This window comes from Prionailurus viverrinus, chromosome D1, assembly GCF_022837055.1.
Source record: "Prionailurus viverrinus isolate Anna chromosome D1, UM_Priviv_1.0, whole genome shotgun sequence".
Classification (NCBI taxonomy): Eukaryota; Metazoa; Chordata; class Mammalia; order Carnivora; family Felidae; genus Prionailurus; species Prionailurus viverrinus.
This window is the reverse complement of record NC_062570.1, coordinates 10,284,929-10,303,448: the sequence shown is the minus strand read 5'-3', so window position 1 is coordinate 10,303,448 and position 18,520 is coordinate 10,284,929. Positions and strand designations below refer to the sequence as shown.

Genomic DNA, 18,520 nt, shown 5'->3' with positions numbered 1-18,520 from the left:
GGGAGTGGGCGCGCGTCCGCCGCGCATGCGCACACACGCTCGTAAGAAGGCCGGGAGTTCGAGGTGGACGATGGCGGAGCTGGGTGAGGCGGACGAAGCGGAGTTGCAGCGCCTGGTGGCAGCCGAACAGCAGAAAGCGCAGTTCACGGCACAGGTGCGAGGACAAGGACCGCGGTGGAGAGAAAGGAGGCTGAGGCTCAGGTTGACTGTTCAGGCTCTTTACTCAGCCCGCGAAGTGACTGCCGCTAGAAAAAAACTAGCAGAGCTCTGCCACCTCGCTACGGGGAGGCTGCCCAATGCTCGTTCTTGCTGCGCCCGGTTCTTCTCGGAAAAGAAATGAGCATGGCCCTCCAGGCCCTGGTGACCAGTAGTGCTCGGGTGCCTGTTCGGCAAACCCGGCGTGGGGGAAAGAGAAAGTGTAAAGCAGAGGAGAAAGGTTCGGGCGACGCCAAGGTCACCGGAAACTAGTTTGGCGGCGAGCTCTCTGGGCTTGGCATTCGGAAGGTCTGGGTTCTGATCCTGCCTCTGCCCCTTACAGGCCACGTACCTCTAGGCAAGACACCCACCCATATGGGTCCTGGTTTTGCAGTCGCCTGCTGCCTCACTGGATTGTAGAGACCATATGCGATAACGTATTTGAAAACGACAAAGTAGTAGAACATTAATGGAGAAAGGTGGACTCTGAAGTAGTCAGTGTGGACTGTAGTTTAGAACAAGTGTTTTGGAGCCCTTTCGCCACCGTTTGAAACCCGGCCTGGTCGCTTACTAGCAGCAGGACCACTCCCAGTATGGCTTATTGCTTAACCACGTCTCAGACTGAGAGGACAGTCACACTTTAGGACCGCAGACAGTATTGACTGAGTACTCAGCATCCCAAAAAGGACGCCCTCAGTAAATGGTTAAAGAACTGCTCTGTAAGGGATAGATTTGGAGTGAATGAATGCAGTGGTTTGGGGGACATTCATTGGTACCATACCTTTCCAGCTTACACTGGAGCTAATTGGGAAGATAAAAGATACTCACCCTGCCTGAAAATTTACAATCTGATTAAGGACTTAACACAGTTGTAAAAAATAGACCGTGGCCTTCAAGGAGGTAAAAATTTGAACTGTGTTGAAGAATGGGAAAAATCTTTAGGGAGGGCATTCCAGGAATATTAAGGGTCGAGTATGCTATGCATGTACTTCATGGAAGCACAACAGGTTAGTGGTTAAATAAGGGAGTGCCCTGAGTGGCTGAGAGGAACTGATGCATTAAGCAAACACAGGGGTGACGTGATGGAAAGTAATTTTTAATCACTAAAGAGAAAAACAGTAATGGAGAGAATAAAGGATTATTGCAACGTAAGGACAAGGATCTGGGCCATACTGGTGACAAGTTATGAAGTGAGGAAAGAGGGGAGCCCGTGGTTTGTTGATTGAATGATTCCATCAGGTGACAGAAAATGAGAAGAATGGGAAGGAAATAAAGTTGGCAGAGTTAGACCTATATGCAGACATCGGTGGTTATTTTCTTTCTTCTTAGGTGCATCACTTCATGGAGCTATGCTGGGATAAATGTGTGGAGAAGCCAGGGAATCGCCTAGACTCTCGCACTGAAAACTGCCTCTCTAGCTGTGTGGACCGCTTCATTGACACTACTCTTGCTATCACCAGTCGCTTTGCCCAGATTGTACAGAAAGGAGGGCAATAGGCCATCCCTTGGGAGAATGACAGAAGAAACGAAGGACTTGTTGGAGCAGATTGATGGGCCACTGGGGGGAGGTCGGCAGCCCACTGTCAGGTGAACTTGAGGCTGTTACCAAGCCTGTTGGTGCTAAAAAGTCACAGATCAAATGTTCAAAAAGTGAAATTTATTTATTTGGAATTCAGAAATTCCATGTTGTATCACAACAGTTGCTCAATAAATGTGAATTCTCCAACTCTTTTTTTTTAACCCCATTTTAGGATTATTAATATAGAGATCTCTGATGGGCAGGAACACTAGAAACAAGTGTGTTCCAAGACCAGTAGTGCAAATGAGATCTTGGGTTTTGAAGGGCCATCCTAAACCACTAATTAAGGGGGCTAGAAGAACCATCAAAACCTTAGCCTAAGGTATAGAAGAGAAATTGGGGTTGAGAAGGGTGAAGAACAGAAAACAGCTTTATTGCTTATACATGACCAAGAAAAGGTAAACATGGCAAAAAAAAAAAAACAACCAAAAAAAACAAAACAGGCAAGATGTGTATTCTTGGGATAGAAATAGGCCTGCTAGTATGGGAGAAAGGGAAGGTCAAGCCCAAAACAGAACCAACTTCCTGGAGATGCCTTGTTCCACCGGCCCATCTTCCTGAGTCTGTGCTAAAATCAATACTTTTACAGCACAGAAACAATGCTTCAAAAAAATACATGAAGACTCCTTCCAACAAAGATTTCACTTACTTCAAGAACAAAACAATTGCTTTAGGTTAAGAGGTAGTAATTACAGACATCCTGCCCTCCCACCCGTGGGCCCCCACTAATCCTATAAGGTAAAAATATACGCCATGGAACAATGACAGTTGAGTACCAAAGTATTAATATTTCAAGTAAATATCCTCAAAGGTAGCACCTGCTTATAATCAAGGGATGAGAACCTCTAGCCAACCATGTATTTTGTGACTAAGCACTTTATTAGAAATCTGTTCTGGAAAGAACAAATTTAGTAGTTAGAACCACAAAGTATTACCACCTCATGGAATGTTGTTATAGTTCTATTCTATTGCTGGTGTCTTACACTGTCATGCTACCATGAAGTATTTCTGTATTCTACATGGGGAAGGTAAGGCCAGGAAGGTTAACTTACCTGTTCAGACCTCATAACTAGTTAGTGGCAGAACCAAGACCAAAAGTCTGGGTTTTCAAGTTTTCTACTCAGTCAATGAAGTGACAACCAGGAAAAACAATGTCACTTGACATTCCGTGATAATGAAAAAACTCACCTGTGTTCTACCAGCTTTTTTTCAGTGATATTTTGTTTTTTTTAAGAATTAACAGTAGGGATCACAGTATAGAGCAAAGGGAAATAATACTGTCTCTGCTTGGTGCTTTAATCAGAAGGCTGACTGGGAAGAAGTGGGTGCATCCCTGAGAAGCCTGTTTCATTTTGGAACTGATTCAACATAACTTCAGGGAAAATCTAAAGTTCATTAATGGATTTAGAAATGAACAAGGAAGATAACATTTAAATGGCAGTTGCAACCCTGAATCCTGTTCAGAGCACCATTAAACAGCATGACCAATTCCTAACTTTATCCCATTTGGTTGAGGATTAAGACAACCAAAGAAAGAATTTTGAACACAAGGCCATTTAGGCAATAGACAACAAAGGAAGTAGAAAACCATTTACTATCCAATTACCATGTTTAGGGGTATACTGAGTGTAGCCACAGACCCTGTCCAGCAGAGAAATTTGACCAAAAAACCCTAGTCTCATAACAGCGGTCTATGGATGTTATGAAGGAAAAATATCTTGTTCTTATACATTTTTTCTCATTAAATAAACTGGACCATATCTAAGGGGCCAAATACAGAAAGATCAAAGCACCAAGGCTGAAGACACAAAAAGTTAAGTCCTGGCACCTGCTATATAAAGATAGCAACACGATGTTCCCTTATAGCATTCTACACAGCACCAGTTCCAATCCACCTCTCGATCCCAACCCTTGCCCTTCCCCAGATTCAACATTCCAATTGGTGTACCCAGGTCATTATTGGGTTCAGCTTTCTGGGTCCTTTAATTTGCTGTATATGCACTCTACCCTAAATGTGATTAATTGCAAAAAATAATCTCTTTGAGAAAACTTCATAACAAAATACCAGATTCCCTATTAACAGTAAGAGGATCAAGTTTAACAGGCCAAAACAAGACAAGTCTGTCAGAACATATATAGATGGCACAGGACAGCTCTGACCTCAGGGCCCCTGTGCTGGGCAATAGAGTCACTGGCAAAACCCCAAGGTGACAGAGCTGCAAGTAACCAGTCAGATGGGCAAATGAAGAATGTTTCTTTCTCATTTAGTCATCCTCTGAACTCTCTGCAGACCTTTCATCTGTAGCCACTTTCCAATTTGTGCGTTTGTTTGTCCTCTCCTGTATTTCATTGTTAACTACAGGGATATGGACTTTTTTCTCTCTCTTTTTCCTTTTGGTTTTCTTAGTGTCTCTTTCCTCGCCTTCCTCAGAACTGCTGGATGCGGAATCATCGGACTGGGAAGTATCACTTTCTGCATCCAAGAATAAAGCAGGTTTCTTGAGCGACTTTTTCCTGGATTTTTTCTTGCGCTTATGTGGCTGTTTCCTTTTCCCGGTACTAGAAGCCCCCGTTTCTTCTGAAAACTCGCTTGAGGAATCTGCTGTTACATCTGTGGCTTCCTTTTTGCTTTTCTTCTGTTTTTTGTGTGACTTTTTTTTCTGCTTTTTTTTGTGGGATTTCTTTGACTTCTTGTGTTTGTGAGACTCGTGGGTAGATGATTTTACTTGGGGAGATGTTTTTTTTCCATTGGTAATATCTTGCTGGTCACTACTAATAAAAAAGAGAAACTGCTTTACTATAGGAAATAAAAAGTCTATTAATATTTTAGTATTCTACACTCTAGATAGAAAGTTGGGGTTAACATCTGAATTTTAAATAAGAGCTTTGACATAGGGTTACTATGAGACTATCACTCTTTTTGTTTTCTCATTTTGTTTTCTTAAAGATAAATTCTCATCTGTCCCCTTGAGTTACTGTATGGAATACTATGTAGAAGAACCTAAATGCTATGTATATGCAGAACATCAATCAGGAAACGGCAAAATACCAAGTATCTCCAAACTAAATTGCCTATTATTTTCTGGTTACATTTTTAATGGCAAATGTTATCTCCTTTATAAAATTAGGAACCCACGGCACCTGGGTGGCTCAGTTGGTTAAGTATCCGACTTGGTTCAGGTCATGATCTCACGGTCCGTGAGTTCAAGCCCCGAGTCAGGCTCTGTGCGGACAGCTCAGAGCCTGGAGCCTGCTTCAGATTCTGTGTCTCCCTCTCTCTCTACCCTTCCCCTGCTAATGCTCTGTCTGTCTGTCTCAAAAATAAATAAAAAACATTTTTAAAATAAATAAAATTAGGAACCCAATTTATAGTTCAGATTTGGAATAGTATTACTTGGTATTGGTTCACTTGGTTTCTAACTTTTTTTTCAGTAAGCCTATTTGCCTTACCTGTCTGTTTCAAATTCTTCAGGGTATAACTCTTTGTAACCGCTGTGACCCCATCTGTAAGATGACACAGATATTATATGTATTATTAAGGCAATACATACATTTCTTTAAGTTAAAAAAAAATTAGACAGACTTACGAGTGCACGCATACACAAACAGGCATACAGAACAAAGAAAACACCATAGAGCCAACCCCATCTTCAAGCTCAGTAACTTAACTGGCTACATTTTCTGTACTTCACACTATCATTTTAGACACAAAGGATTCTTTTGTCCATTTGTAAGAGAACTTGCCATTCTCAAGAACTCTTTTACTCTGCTCTTTAGCTGTGAAATACTTCTCCAAAAACAACTGTTAACATAATGCAGTCTATATTGGGACAATTGTTTTTTACAGAGCAATTTTACTAAGATGTAATTCCTATACCATAAAATTCACTCTTTTGAAGTGTACAATTCAGTGGCTGTTAGTATATTCAGAGTTGTGCAACCGTCACCACTATCTAATTTCAGAACACTCTCATCACCCAAAAAGGAACTCCATCCTCTAGCACTAACTCTCCATTCCTCCCTCTCCTGTAGCCCATGGCAACCACGAATCTACTTTCTGTCTCTATGGATTTGCTGATTCTGGACATACCATATAAATAGAATCATGTAATAAGTGGCCTTTTGTGTCTGGTTTTTTCCACCTGTTTCCAAGCTTCATCCATGTTACAGTATAACAGTACTTTATTCCTTTCACCGTCAAAGAACATCACATTAGTCCCCCCTTATCTTCAGTTTTGCCTTCTGGAAGCAGATCGCCCTCCTTCTGTCATATTGTCAGAGGTCAGCAGCAGCCTAACGCTACATCAAAATGCCTACATCATTCCGCTCACTTCATCTCATCACATAGGCATTTTATCATCTCACATCATCACAAGAAGAATGATGAATACAGTATTAATAAAATATTTGACAGACCACATTCACATAAATTTTATTACAGTATATTGTTACAATTGTTCTATTTTTAGTTATTGTAAAGCTCTTACTGTCTCCAATTTAGAAATTAAACTTCATCAGGGGCACCTAGGTGGCTCAGTCGGTTAAGCATCCGACTTCAGCTCAGGTCATGATCTCATGGTGTGTGAGTTTGAGCCTAGGGTCGGGCTCTCTGCTGTCAGCACAGAGCCCATTTCAGATCCTCTGCCCTGCCTCTCTGCCCCTCCCATGCTCGTGCTCACTCTCTCTCTCAAAAATAAATATTTAAAAACTAGAAAAAGAAATTAACTTTATCATAAGTATGTATGTATAGGAAAAAACATAGTATATATAGGGTTCAGTACTACTGACGGTTTTAGGCAACCACTGGGGGTCTCAGAACATATCCTCATGGATAAGGGTGGGGACTACTGTACCACATTTTGTTTATCCCTTCATCAGTTGACAGACATTTGGGTTTCCACTTTGGGGCCATTATGATAATTATGCTATGAACATTTGTGTGCAAGTTTTTGTAGGAATAATTAATTTTTAAAACTATATACTCTCAAGCCAGATATCATTAATGGTCACAAGAATTTAGTTACAAACCTGTCTGGCATATTAGCTTCATAATCATATAACTTCTTATTCCAGGATTTAGCCTTAAGAAAGTCATCTTCCAGTGCCCCAGAAATTTCAGTCTTTGGCCTCCAATAGTCTCTTTGACTTTCTTCATCAAAACCATCACTACGCATCCGGCTATAAGGAAAAACAGAAGAACTTTTATATTTGGAAGCAATCTGCAAGGTTCCTTTATGGAATGTCATACACAAAACCCACTGAACAAGCTAAGGGGAAAACAACCACCTGATAATTAGTATTAAAAAAAAAAAATGTAAAAAGTCATGATCTGTTCTACTGTCTAAGTCTGTACACTTATCCAGGGAAAATCTGGCCATTACTACCCATCCTATTGCAGAATACAGACAAAAATGACTTATGGACTATGGCACGCTGTAGCTCGCTCACTGATTCTCAAGTAGGAGGGCATGCAAAGAAGGATGCTGAAAATAATCACAGCTGGTCACAATTTCCAACTACTCTGGAGATTTCAGAATCTCCAGGGAAGGTTTTCCCTTCCTGGAAAACCAGCAACCTTCTGCACTGAGGTCCTAGTAACAGTAGGAACAAGTACTAACCCATGAGGATGCTGGGGTAGAAAACCAGTTGAGAACCACTGACACAGCCTGTGCTTACAAGGTCCACTAACAAGTCACTCCGCAAGCTAACTAATTATCAAAAATGTTTAAGGGCCGCCTATATGCTAGGCACAGTTCTAGCTGCTAGGAATGTAATAGCAAATGAGACAATCAGAATCCTGCCCCTAAAGAGATTATGATTTAAAGATTTATTAGACCATGACAGGTATTAATAATTCACTCTAAAAATAGTATTTTGTTCCTGGAAATGCCTCTTGGAATTGAACAAGCAATATAAGACAAACCATCATCTGCACTAACTTCTAAATTCTCAAAGGACCATCTTTAGAAAGGAAACATTTTATCTGCAAATATCTGCAAAGATATTTATTTTTATATTGAGACCATGCCTTCTTTACCTTGGAGACCCCAAATACTTTCTTGTTTAAAGTCCTTCACATACAGCCAATCCTGAGTTGTATGTACTCCAAAGCCTGAGTACTCCGCAGGCACACTCACTCTCCTTAAATATCTCATATATTGTTTCCCTGGGTGGCTTTAGAAATTAGCATTATTAGTATAGTCATTTTTCATATACACAGCTCTACACTAACAGGCATATGAAGCCCAAGAGATGTTCCCAATACTCAGACATTCCTATACCTCCATAGAGAAGACAACTAAGCCTGTATTATCCTTTATACTCAACACTGAAACTATTTAGAAGGTAATGTGAAAGGCTGTGTGACTTGGTGAACACAACAAGGAGATGGGGTAAAGAAAAGGCTCACAGAGAATCTAAGACTAACAGAGGAAAGGAGTGAATGATAGCTTAAGTGACTAAGTTACCAACAGTAAATCTTAAAAGCCACCAAGCAAGGTCAGAATACACAAAATCTTTAACTTTTAAAGTTGTTCAAGGTAGAATTTTGGAATTCAGTACCAAGAATTAAGCCATATGTATCATAGCCACTATCTTTATGCGTGGGTCTAGATTTATGAAAGAAGGAAGGCTTAAAGATTCACAGAACTGAACTCATCTATCTTTAGCGTACTAAAATGCTTTTAAGTGAAAGTTAATGGTTCTAAAGAAGATCAGAATTATTTTGGTTCTTAGAGCTGCAATTTCACCTTGAACTACTGGGTAACATTTTCCTTTTGGTTCCCCGGTAGGCATCTTCCATCTGTTTCTCCAGTTCTCTTATTTTCCACATATCTGATTCCTCCTGAATCTACATTTTTTTTAAAGAAAAGAAATACAAATAAATGACTAAAAATAACATTTTACATCAAAGAAAAGTAACTGACAAAACACTCTGCACTAATTATTGCATTACAGATTGGGTTATAACCAGGAACCTGGGAAACAAATTCAGGATTTCTAGAGTGGTTAAATAATCGGACCCAGTGAATCTCAAACGTTCTGCAGCCACACGAGAACTTTTTAACCCTGCACAGACACACCTATCACCTTACTAATTTTGCAATTATGCCGCAATTATCAAATGATAATCCTTTCTGTTTCAATTAGTCACCAAGTTCTTGGGATTCTATCTCCTAAATTCCTCTTCATCCCTACAGTCACTGTTTTCATGCGAATGGCTCATCATCTCTCACCTGTAGCACTGCAATTGCCTAACTGGTGTCTCTATTATTTCACTTCATCTGATTTATCCCCTACCCAGCTAACTAATCATCTAAGATACAAATACAAATTAAAGACTTTGATGGTTTCATTATAATTTAGAGGAAAAAGCGTCACAAGCCAACTCTAACTTACCACTCAAGCTTTATCTTCCGTCACTACCCCATGGCCCCACCCCCCCCACCTCCCTACTTTCTGAATGCACAGTTTATTGCCAAGCCCCAAGTGCTTCATGCTCCTTTTTGTTGCCATGTGAGTACATGATGTTCCTTCTGTCTGGAATGATCTTTTACACATGGTAAAGTTTAACCTGTTAAATGAGAACTAATTCAAATATCATCAGCAGCTCAAATACCACCCATTCTATGAAGCCTTTCCTTATTTCCCAAGGCAGATTTCATTATTCATTCCTCAGTGCACTGAAGCACTTTGTGTATGTCTCTATTACAGTACTTATCAAATTGACTATAATTACCGATTTTATTCACCTTTGTATCTCCAAACTGCCAAAATAATGCTTGGCACACTGTATGCCTTCAATAAATGTTGAGGAATAACCAGATTGTACCTCTTACCTTATTGTGAGCATCTGTATGCCGGATGACATTCCTCAGGAGGACTTTCCCCAATGGAACCCGGGACATTCTTCAATCTGAAATTAATCAAGAATTAACACTTAATAAAAATAATTTCCTTTATTACCTTCTCTTTTATTACAATATTATAAGGAAGCACGAGGTAAAGAAAAGATCACTGAACAAGAAGTCAGAAGTCCTAAGGGGTAGTTTTCCCTTTACCATTAAAAGAAGAAAAATGTCTGACCACACTAATATGAAGATGAATGTAACTGACATAAATGTACGTCGAAGTTCTTTTAAACTGCACAAAGTTATGTGCTTTCAAGAGCACCATTTTATTTAATCTTCAACACAATCCCATGTTTTATATGAGGCAAGCATCTTCATTCTTATTTTGTAGGTGAAATTCCCTTAAGCCATAACTTGCCCCAGGCCAGATTGCCCAAGGCAAACCAGGTGCAGATTAGAAATCAACTGTGGAATCCCAAAATCAGTTCGTCATGAAGCAAATATCTAGATTTGAGACTATCAGGGACCAGCAAATGTCAACATTTGACATCAAATGCAGAGAGGCCCTAAATTTCTCCACTCAGGAGAATTTTACTTTCTAATTTGTACAGAAGCCTCCAAAATACAGATGACAAGGGTATCCAGTGTGTAGCTAGCAGCGGTTTTGTGCAACCACCCCACCGCTCACTCACCCCTCGATCCTGAGGAAATCAGGCATCTTGCTAGTGTGAGACGAAGAACCACTCCATTACAAGATCTCCTCCGACCCAGGAAGCCAAGGAGTCAGGGCTCAAAGGCAGCTCTGCAGCTTCACCCGAGTCCTTCGTGAAAACGCAGCCTTCCCACCGGTTATTCTGCCCTCACCCGCGGCCCAGGCCACCGCTGCCTTGCCCCCAGCCCAGACCGACAGGAAGATCTCTTTCCGGACTGAGGCCGGAGTCTGCGCCGGCGCGGAATCCGGAGGGCCGGGTTGACGGGGCATTCCCCGCTCACGCTCCTCTGGGACGGACCCGGGGGTTGGGCTTCGCTCTCCCGAAAGGATGGGGAGGCTCTGGACGGGTACAATCCTCGACTGGGCCCCAAGAAATACCTAGAGTGCCCGAAGGGGGGGTTAAAGCTTCCAAGGGGAAGTCAGAGAAAATACCCCCATCTCTGTCACCGGGATCCCTGCCCCCCAGCGGCCACGGAGCTCCCGGTAACCTTCCCTCCAAACGCCCTCCCCATACAGACACACACAAACACACCCATACCGTGCGCCGCAGCCTCGCGTGGCGGGGATTTGGGGAGGGGGGAGGGGGAGGTCTGGGAGACAAGGGAGCGGACTTCCGTTCCAGGCCGGAAGTCGTGCTCCTGAGAAACTCTTCCCACCAACAGGAGACGCGGAGACTCCCACAAGGAGAGTTTCCAGGATCCTCTAGAGATCGAAAGGTGCGGAAGGGAGGCGGGCGCCTTCCTGGAAAAGAAGTAGGTCGGGCTCAACTGAAAAGCAAGAAGGAGGAGATTCCGGAACTAGATGTGAAAGTCCTTTCTGCCTGGAGCTTTCCGGACCCAATTAGATGTTGGACCCGGTCTGGTTACCCTGGTAACAGGTGTCGCTGTTTGTCAAGGAACCGAGAGAGGAGGTGGGTTCGCCGACCTCTGGAGTGATTGTCCTTTAGTTAAGCTTCCCATTTAGTATAACCCTACTAAAAAAAGAAAAAAAAATAGTTTAATCCTACTATAGTATTCGGAGAACCCAAACCTCCTGTTTGCCTCATTCTGTGGCTGCTGTGGGACGCCTCTCCAGTGGGGGAGGAGGGCAAGGGAGGTGATCTCTAGACACAGATGGTGTATTATTACTCTCATACAGTGTTAACGAAGTGTCCCAGTTTCTCCATATTAATTAATTCTCACAATAACCTATGACATAGGTATTACCGTCATTTTGAGGAGAATTAACTGATGTATATAACCTAATTGCTCAGGGTCACACACCTAAGTTAAGTGATAAAGCTAAAATGGGATCTGTGCATTCCGGCTCCAGCTTTGCCTAAGCTGGAGGAAGCTATGAGGATGTCTCCTGTGGCCCTCACCCCACACACACCTCTGGCAGTTTCAGGACTGGATAGGCACCGGTCAGCCAAAACCCAGGTATTGGAACAAGAAAATCACCCGTAATCCAGACTTTCAATGACTACCCTCAGCACTTGAGAGGGTCTAGGCAGAAGTAAGGACTTGACATCTGAGACGACAACCTGAGAACTTTAAGAAGGGGTGCTAGATAATTAGAGAATAAGGAAAACAAAAGTGGTGCTGATCCACAATTTGTTAGACACAGGTGCTGACTTCACCCAAACAAGACCTGTTCTTCCTTCTCCAAAAGAAGAAATGAATCACTACACAGACCTTTTTCCCCTTAAGTCATATCTTTCCACAGACTTAAGAGGCCTATTCACCTCAATCATGGAGTCTTCCTCAAAGGGTCTGCTCACCCAAGTTACTCAGTTCTGGAACCTCCTAGACGATCTGGCTGAAAGCAACCCTGAGGGCTACGAGAAGTTTATTCAACAGCAGCTGAAAGAAGGGGGACAGCTCTGTGCCGCCCCAGAACCATGGCTCTGTCTACAAACCAGGATCCTGGTATGTAGAGTTGGTTCCCAGGGATGGGAGGTCTTGACTGAAATAATCCTGGAATAATCAGAGAATAACTCGCCTTTAGCTATTGCGACTTTAAGAAAACTCGAGGGAAACTACCACTCTAAATGGAGAGTGAAACAGTGTGGAGGATCATGCTGAAGAAGTAAGAATGGGAAGTTCCCACTGGATACATTTTGGAGATCTCACAATAAGCCATTTTCTACTAGAATAAAAAAAAAAGTAAAATGATTTAACAGAGAATCATAGAGTTGGAGGTTTTTCACCTAAAAAGAACTTAGTTGGCTGAGAGGTAAGGAAGTGGTGAAATAAGGTCAAATTCACCTGGAATAGCTGCTTGGATCAGTGCCCCCTCCTTCCTCCCAGTTCCTCTGGCAGTGGCAGCTGTATATCGAAGGAAAGTCGGTAGCTTGGAGGAAATCAGGTAACAGTACAATTTCTCAGACACAGTTTTGTTTTATTTTTTTTATGGTGAAAAATTTAGATTTAGCTAGCTGGACTCAGTTTAGATGATCCCAATTTTGTTGGCAGCATCCAAAGCATCATAGTCAGGAGCCAGTCGAACATACGCTTTCTTTTCTCCATCGGGCCTGATCAGAGTGTTGACCTTGGCCACGTCAGTGTCATAGAGCTTCTTCACAGCCTGTTTGATCTGGTGCTTGTTGGCCTTGACATCCCCAACGAACACAAGTGTGTTGTTTTCTGTTTTCTTCATGGCTGGCTCAGTAGTCACGGGGAAAGACTGGTCAAGCTTGTTTCTCCTGGGGGCTCTGTTAACGAGGATATTCGGGTTGCCTTTGGAGACTCGGTGTCTTGAGCCATTGGAATGTAGGTGATGTGCAGATCTCCTTTTTTTTATGCCCCTGGATGGCTTTCCGTACTGCTTTCTTGGCCTTCAAAGCCTTTACTTTGGCTTCGGCATTGGGAGGGGCAGGGGCTTCCTTCTTCCCCTTAGGTGCCATCTTCGTGAAAGGGCTCAAACACAGTTTTAATACACAGAATGGCTATTTTAGAGCATAAAATTATCTGAGTTACCTTTAGGCTATGATTAAAAAAAACAACTAGGTTTTGAGATATGAAAAATTATTTGCTTTTTAGAAACCAAAGGAAAAAATACTTTTCATCAACCTGTGTCAGTGGAAAAGGATCCCAGCTCCCCAGTCAAACACTCATCCAGTACCTCTAAGTATTGGCAGACCAGAAGATAGGTCTGAGACATCAGGTACATAGAATTATGGGGGATTAAGCATATTTTAAAAACTTTATTGGGGGGCGCCTGGGTGGCGCAGTCGGTTAAGCGTCCGACTTCAGCCAGGTCACGATCTCGCAGTCCGTGAGTTCGAGCCCCGCGTCAGGCTCTGGGCTGATGGCTCGGAGCCTGGAGCCTGTTTCTGATTCTGTGTCTCCCTCTCTCTCTGCCCCTCCCCCGTTCATGCTCTGTCTCTCTCTGTCCCAAAAATAAATAAAAACATTGAAAAAAAATTAAAAAAAAAATAAAAACTTTATTGGGAATAAGCATGTACCAGATTTTACTTGGTAAAAGGCAGTATAAGTAAAATATTTTATTTGGTTGTAATGTAGTTAATAACTAATAAGCACTTTTATTTATATAAATGTGGTTCAATTTTTCTAATAATAATCCATATAAAATGCCCAGAAATGCCCTAATTGAAAATTTGTGTACATAGCAACTGTGTGATTACCTCTGAAAAATACAGGAATACTTTATACTTTCTAGTTTTATCAGGATTATGGCTTAATAAATTAACTGATAGTACCATTAGTGAAATGAGTTGTCTTCATCTCACACCCTCTGAATTACACACACAGATGTTTATACAGTCATCGATGTGGCCTACAATCCTGATGTTCTCCAGGCAGCAGAAAAGGACCAAGTGAAAAAAGATCAATTAATACAGATGGCCATGAAATGCATTGAGGAAAAACTCCAATTCACTCTCTCACACTCTTACAGCATTACTAACTTTAGAATAAAAGGAAGCATTCAAAGGATGAAACAAAATCTGTTGAGAATGCAAACTGACCCCACAGATTTAAGAGAGAAAATGAAAAAGGGTAAGTTAAGAAATGTAAGTGGAGGGGCGCCTGGTGGCGCAGTCGGTTAGCCAGGTCACGATCTCGCGGTCTGTGAGTTCAAGCCCCACATCGGGCTCTGGGCTGATGGCTCAGAGCCTGGAGCCTGTTAACGATTCTGTGTCTCCCTCTCTCTCTGACCCTCCCCCATTCATGCTCTGTCTCTGTCCCAAAAATAAATAAATGTTGAAAAAAAATTTTAAAAAAAAATGTAAGTGGAAAATTTAACTGATTTAAAATTGTTTTTGCATCCTGTGTACATTTTGCAAACTAGAAATCTTGATTTTAAAAGAGAAACTTAAGATAGAAAAATAGAAAGATTGGGCATTAGAAATATTAGCATGTCCTTAAAGATTTTTCAGTACTTCAAACTTTTTAACTAAATTCTTTGGTTTAAGATTCCCCAACTAATTTAGCTTCAGCTTTATCTGTCATTTTGGCTAACACCACACACACTAAAGCTCATAGTATTTTATGTTGTTGATTAATTTTTTTTAATTTCATCTCCCCCCCCCCCGCCTTTTATTTTCCTGAAGAACTAACCCTTGAACAGATAAGTAGTACTGTGAGCAACCCAGATGACTTCCAACTTTTATTGCCAAAAGATGAAGTTTCAAGCAAAACAAGGTGTCTGATAGAGGAGATTTCCAGTACAGAGAGCCAGGTAGAGATGAAGGAACCAGCCTATGAATTAAAAATTGTGGCTGATCAGAATGAGAAACCTCTGAAAATTGAAATAAAAGTTGAATTACCTGGTATTAATTCCGCATCTCTCTGTGACCTTAGTGTTTCTGAGGTAAGTCGAGTAGGTAATACTATAAATTTGTGTCAGTCAACATTTACTGTAATACACTCTAGTAACAAACTGCACAATCTCAGTGGTTTACAGCAGTTTACTCAGCTTACATGTCACCTAGGCCTCTGCTCCAGGGTCTTGCACATTTCAAGATACAAGTGAAGGGGTAGATCCCATCTGAGACATGCCATTCTCATGGAAGAGGGAAAATACAAATGGGTAACTCATGCAATGGCTCCTAAAACTTTCTCTCAGACATAGAATATATCACTTTTACTCCACATTCTGTTGGCCAAACTCAGGTCACAAGGCCAAATCCTACATCAATAGGGCTAGTAAGAATATTCTCACAGGAGGGGCGCCTGGGTGGCGCAGTGGGTTAGGCGTCCGACTTCAGCCAGGTCACGATCTCGCGGTTCGCGAGTTCGAGCCCCGCGTCAGGCTCTTGGCTGATGGCTCGGAGCCTGGAGCCTGTTTCTGATTCTGTGTCTCCCTCTCTCTCTGCCCCTCCCCCGTTCATGCTCTGTCTCTCTCTGTCCCGAAAATTAAAAAAAATAAATAAATAAAAATATTCTCACAGGAATTCAAATGGCAAGGATGTATAATCCTCTAACAAGAGAAATAGTTGGTTGAAAATAAAACTTAGTCCTATTTCTCAGTCCTGACGTTGTAGAATTCCTGGGCTCTGTATATTCTTTTTTTTTTTTTTTTAACGTTTATTTATTTTTGAGACAGAGAGAGACAGAGCATGAACGGGGGAGTGGCAGAGAGAGAGGGAGACACAGAATCAGAAGCAGGCTCCAGGCTCTGAGCCATCAGCCCAGAGCCCGACGCGGGGCTCAAACTCACGGACCGTGAGATCGTGACCTGAGCTGAAGTCGGAGGCTTAACCGACTGAGCCACCCAGGCGCCCCTGTATATTCTCTTTTAATCCTACTTACAAACTGGGAAATTCTTTTCTCAGCTCATCTCTTTTTGTAGTAGCTTATTAAATGTAGCCAGTAAGACTAATGCATGCTACCAACATTCTATTTTCACACTTCTTTACCTAAAGACACAAACCAGGTACACGTTACTTGTCTTTCAAATTATTGTGATAGTTTTACTAAGGCCTTTATCACACTGTTAAAACCTGGATCACCGTTTTTCCTATCGCTGATAAATTTTCCTTGCTGTTTCCTGGTCAGTCACAAAGTCAATGCCACATAATCTGGGGACAGCAACAGCTGTTTTATGGCACCATAGCAGTGAACTTTTGATGTATTGAGGAACAATAACAAATAATCCCAAAACCTCAGGGAGCTACAACAGCAACTTTACAGTTTATTGCCAAGTCACATGGCAGTAAATGGGATCATTTTATGGGAAAGGTGTGAATAACTGGGAATAATCCCCAGTAACACATATTTTAACCAAGAAATCCTTTCTATTTTCATCTTTGTTATTCTTAGGATGACTTATTGATTGAGGTCCCTGAGAAGTACAGATTATATCTGAATCTTCCAGAATCTGTGGATACCGAAATGACTACAGCAAAATTTATCAAAGAGAAAGCTACATTAATCATCATAATGCCACTGGTATAAGTCAAGAGCATCATCTGCTTTTGGGTTTTCAGTGCTACAGGCATGTGAAGGATAGGACCTTCATTATGGGTGAAGAGGTAGTGGTTTATCTTCAATACTGGTTTCATGTTTCCTAAGAGTTCTTTTGGATGAAATGAGATTTTCTCATCAACATGTTTATACTTTTTTTCTTTTTTAACTCCCCTCACACTTGGCTAGAAGCAGAAACTATTAAAACAGTATTGCTATACTTGTTTTGAAGCTATTTCTAATGGTCTTAAAAGTAACAAACTTGTCATTTAGGAAAATCCTGTTTCCAAGTAAATTGTGAGAATTCCTGGTTTACTGGTTGAAATTCTGGTCTACTTGTTTTTCTGGTCTCTAGTAAATGTTTGCATCAGGAAGAAATCCCAGACTATGTAAAATTTTTATTACCAAGAACTGAAGCAGTTCCTCCAGCTATAAAGATACAGGGCCAATGTAAAAATATGCAAACCTATGCTTCTGTGAACCTCTGTACTTCTATAAAATAGCCCTGATGGTAGGAGTGCAAGCTACTCAGACCTTTTAACATCAAAAGGACTTGTCTTGGATACAGTGATGCAGTAACAGCTGGGTGTTACTGCACCTAAGACGCAAAATAATCTAACCTTAAGAAAAAGGAGCTGACTTCGGGACATGTGCCTTTCTCCTAAGAAGATAATTTTAAGCGGCACCTAGGTGGCTCAGCCGGTTAAGCATCCGACTGGATTTCGGCTCAGGTCATGATCTCACGGTTCAGGAGATCTGCACTGATAATGCAGAGCATGCTTGGGATTCTCTTTCTCCCTCTCTCTGCCCCTTTGTCCCCAAATAAATAAACATAAAAAATGATTTTAAGACAGAAGTGATGTGTTTCTCAACTTCCACGCATCTAAGTTGTCAGATGGTTGTTCAACACAAAGATACCAACTTTCCAATTTATAGCCCAACAATGTTCACATCAAACTTTAAACATCCTTGATCATCTTGTATAAATACACCTTCCTTGTAAGTTTCTAGTTCAACATAAGGTCTTTAAAGTCCTGGTTAATTTTAAAGCTTATTTATTTTTAAGTATTTTTCTTAGTAATCTCTACACCCAACGTGGGGCTTAAACTCAGAAGAACAAGAGTCACATGCTCTTCTGACTGAACCAGCCAGGCGCCTCTAAAGCTTTTTAACTTTACACACTAATAAAGTGTCAGGGCACCTGGGTGGCTCAGGTTAAGTGTCCACCTCTTTGTTTTGGCTCAGTTCATAAGCTCAGTTTGTGTGTTCAAGCCCCATAAGGGGCTCTGTGCTGACAGTGCAGAGCCTGCTTGGAAGTCTCTCTCTGTCCCCTCTGTTTCTGCCCCTCCCCTGCTCACTCTCAAAAATAAATTTAATAATAAAAACACGAATATAGTATATGTAATATTAACAGTTGATACCGTGATATTTAAAAACAAATATAATTCTCCTAAACCTGGTTGGATTTGAATTCTCCCAGCAATAGGATAATTTACTGTCTGAAAATTTTCTAGAGCTGTATAATATGATGTCCTAAAGTTAACACACCTAGTATACTTCCATCCTTCAAAAAAAGTTGGAATGCTTCCCACCTTACCTTTCCATATCATCTCTCCAGCTGGTTAACTTTTTTTTCAGACCAGGCCTGGGGTTCCTGTAACTTCAATCACAAACCTCAGGATCGGTGTCAACTATCTAACAGGGCCAGACTATGCTTTCACCTTGCTATGTGCTGCACCCCACCACGAGGTGCTTTAGAACTCCTTGAGCTTGAAGT

General features: G+C 41.5%; 3 protein-coding genes and 1 pseudogene across 9 annotated transcripts; 2 read left to right on the top strand and 2 right to left on the bottom strand.

Annotated features, from left to right (window-relative positions):
* On the top strand, window positions 1-1,921 carry TIMM8B (translocase of inner mitochondrial membrane 8 homolog B). The gene is made up of 2 exons (XM_047877517.1): window positions 1-154; window positions 1,525-1,921. The coding sequence occupies exons 1-2, from the start codon at window positions 26-28 to the stop codon at window positions 1,690-1,692; spliced, it is 297 nt and encodes a 98-aa protein (XP_047733473.1). The 5' UTR covers window positions 1-25; the 3' UTR covers window positions 1,693-1,921.
* A 205-nt stretch (window positions 1,922-2,126) lies between these two features.
* On the bottom strand, window positions 2,127-10,934 carry NKAPD1 (NKAP domain containing 1). Of its 5 annotated transcripts, none has more exons than XM_047877499.1 (7): window positions 10,875-10,891; window positions 10,317-10,445; window positions 9,613-9,689; window positions 8,524-8,624; window positions 6,803-6,952; window positions 5,225-5,278; window positions 2,127-4,546 (listed from the first exon to the last, which is right to left on the bottom strand). In XM_047877499.1, exons 3-7 carry the CDS (start codon window positions 9,679-9,681, stop codon window positions 4,039-4,041), a joined length of 882 nt encoding a protein of 293 aa, XP_047733455.1. In that variant the 5' UTR covers window positions 9,682-9,689; window positions 10,317-10,445; window positions 10,875-10,891; the 3' UTR covers window positions 2,127-4,038. The 5 variants fall into 5 exon arrangements, with proteins under 5 accessions (XP_047733455.1, XP_047733457.1, XP_047733456.1 ...); XM_047877501.1 differs by having other exon boundaries at window positions 10,317-10,346; XM_047877500.1 differs by lacking the exon at window positions 10,317-10,445 and having other exon boundaries at window positions 10,875-10,934.
* On the top strand, window positions 10,688-17,497 carry PIH1D2 (PIH1 domain containing 2). 3 transcript variants are annotated; one of them, XM_047877496.1, is made up of 7 exons: window positions 10,688-10,819; window positions 10,999-11,246; window positions 12,041-12,243; window positions 13,357-13,480; window positions 14,089-14,334; window positions 14,889-15,148; window positions 16,600-17,497. In XM_047877496.1, the coding sequence occupies exons 3-7, from the start codon at window positions 12,067-12,069 to the stop codon at window positions 16,732-16,734; spliced, it is 942 nt and encodes a 313-aa protein (XP_047733452.1). In that variant the 5' UTR covers window positions 10,688-10,819; window positions 10,999-11,246; window positions 12,041-12,066; the 3' UTR covers window positions 16,735-17,497. The 3 variants fall into 3 exon arrangements, with proteins under 3 accessions (XP_047733452.1, XP_047733453.1, XP_047733451.1); XM_047877497.1 differs by having other exon boundaries at window positions 12,025-12,243; XM_047877495.1 differs by having other exon boundaries at window positions 11,936-12,243.
* Window positions 12,699-13,220, bottom strand: LOC125176291 (60S ribosomal protein L23a-like; annotated as a pseudogene).
* Window positions 17,498-18,520: the final 1,023 nt, after the last annotated feature.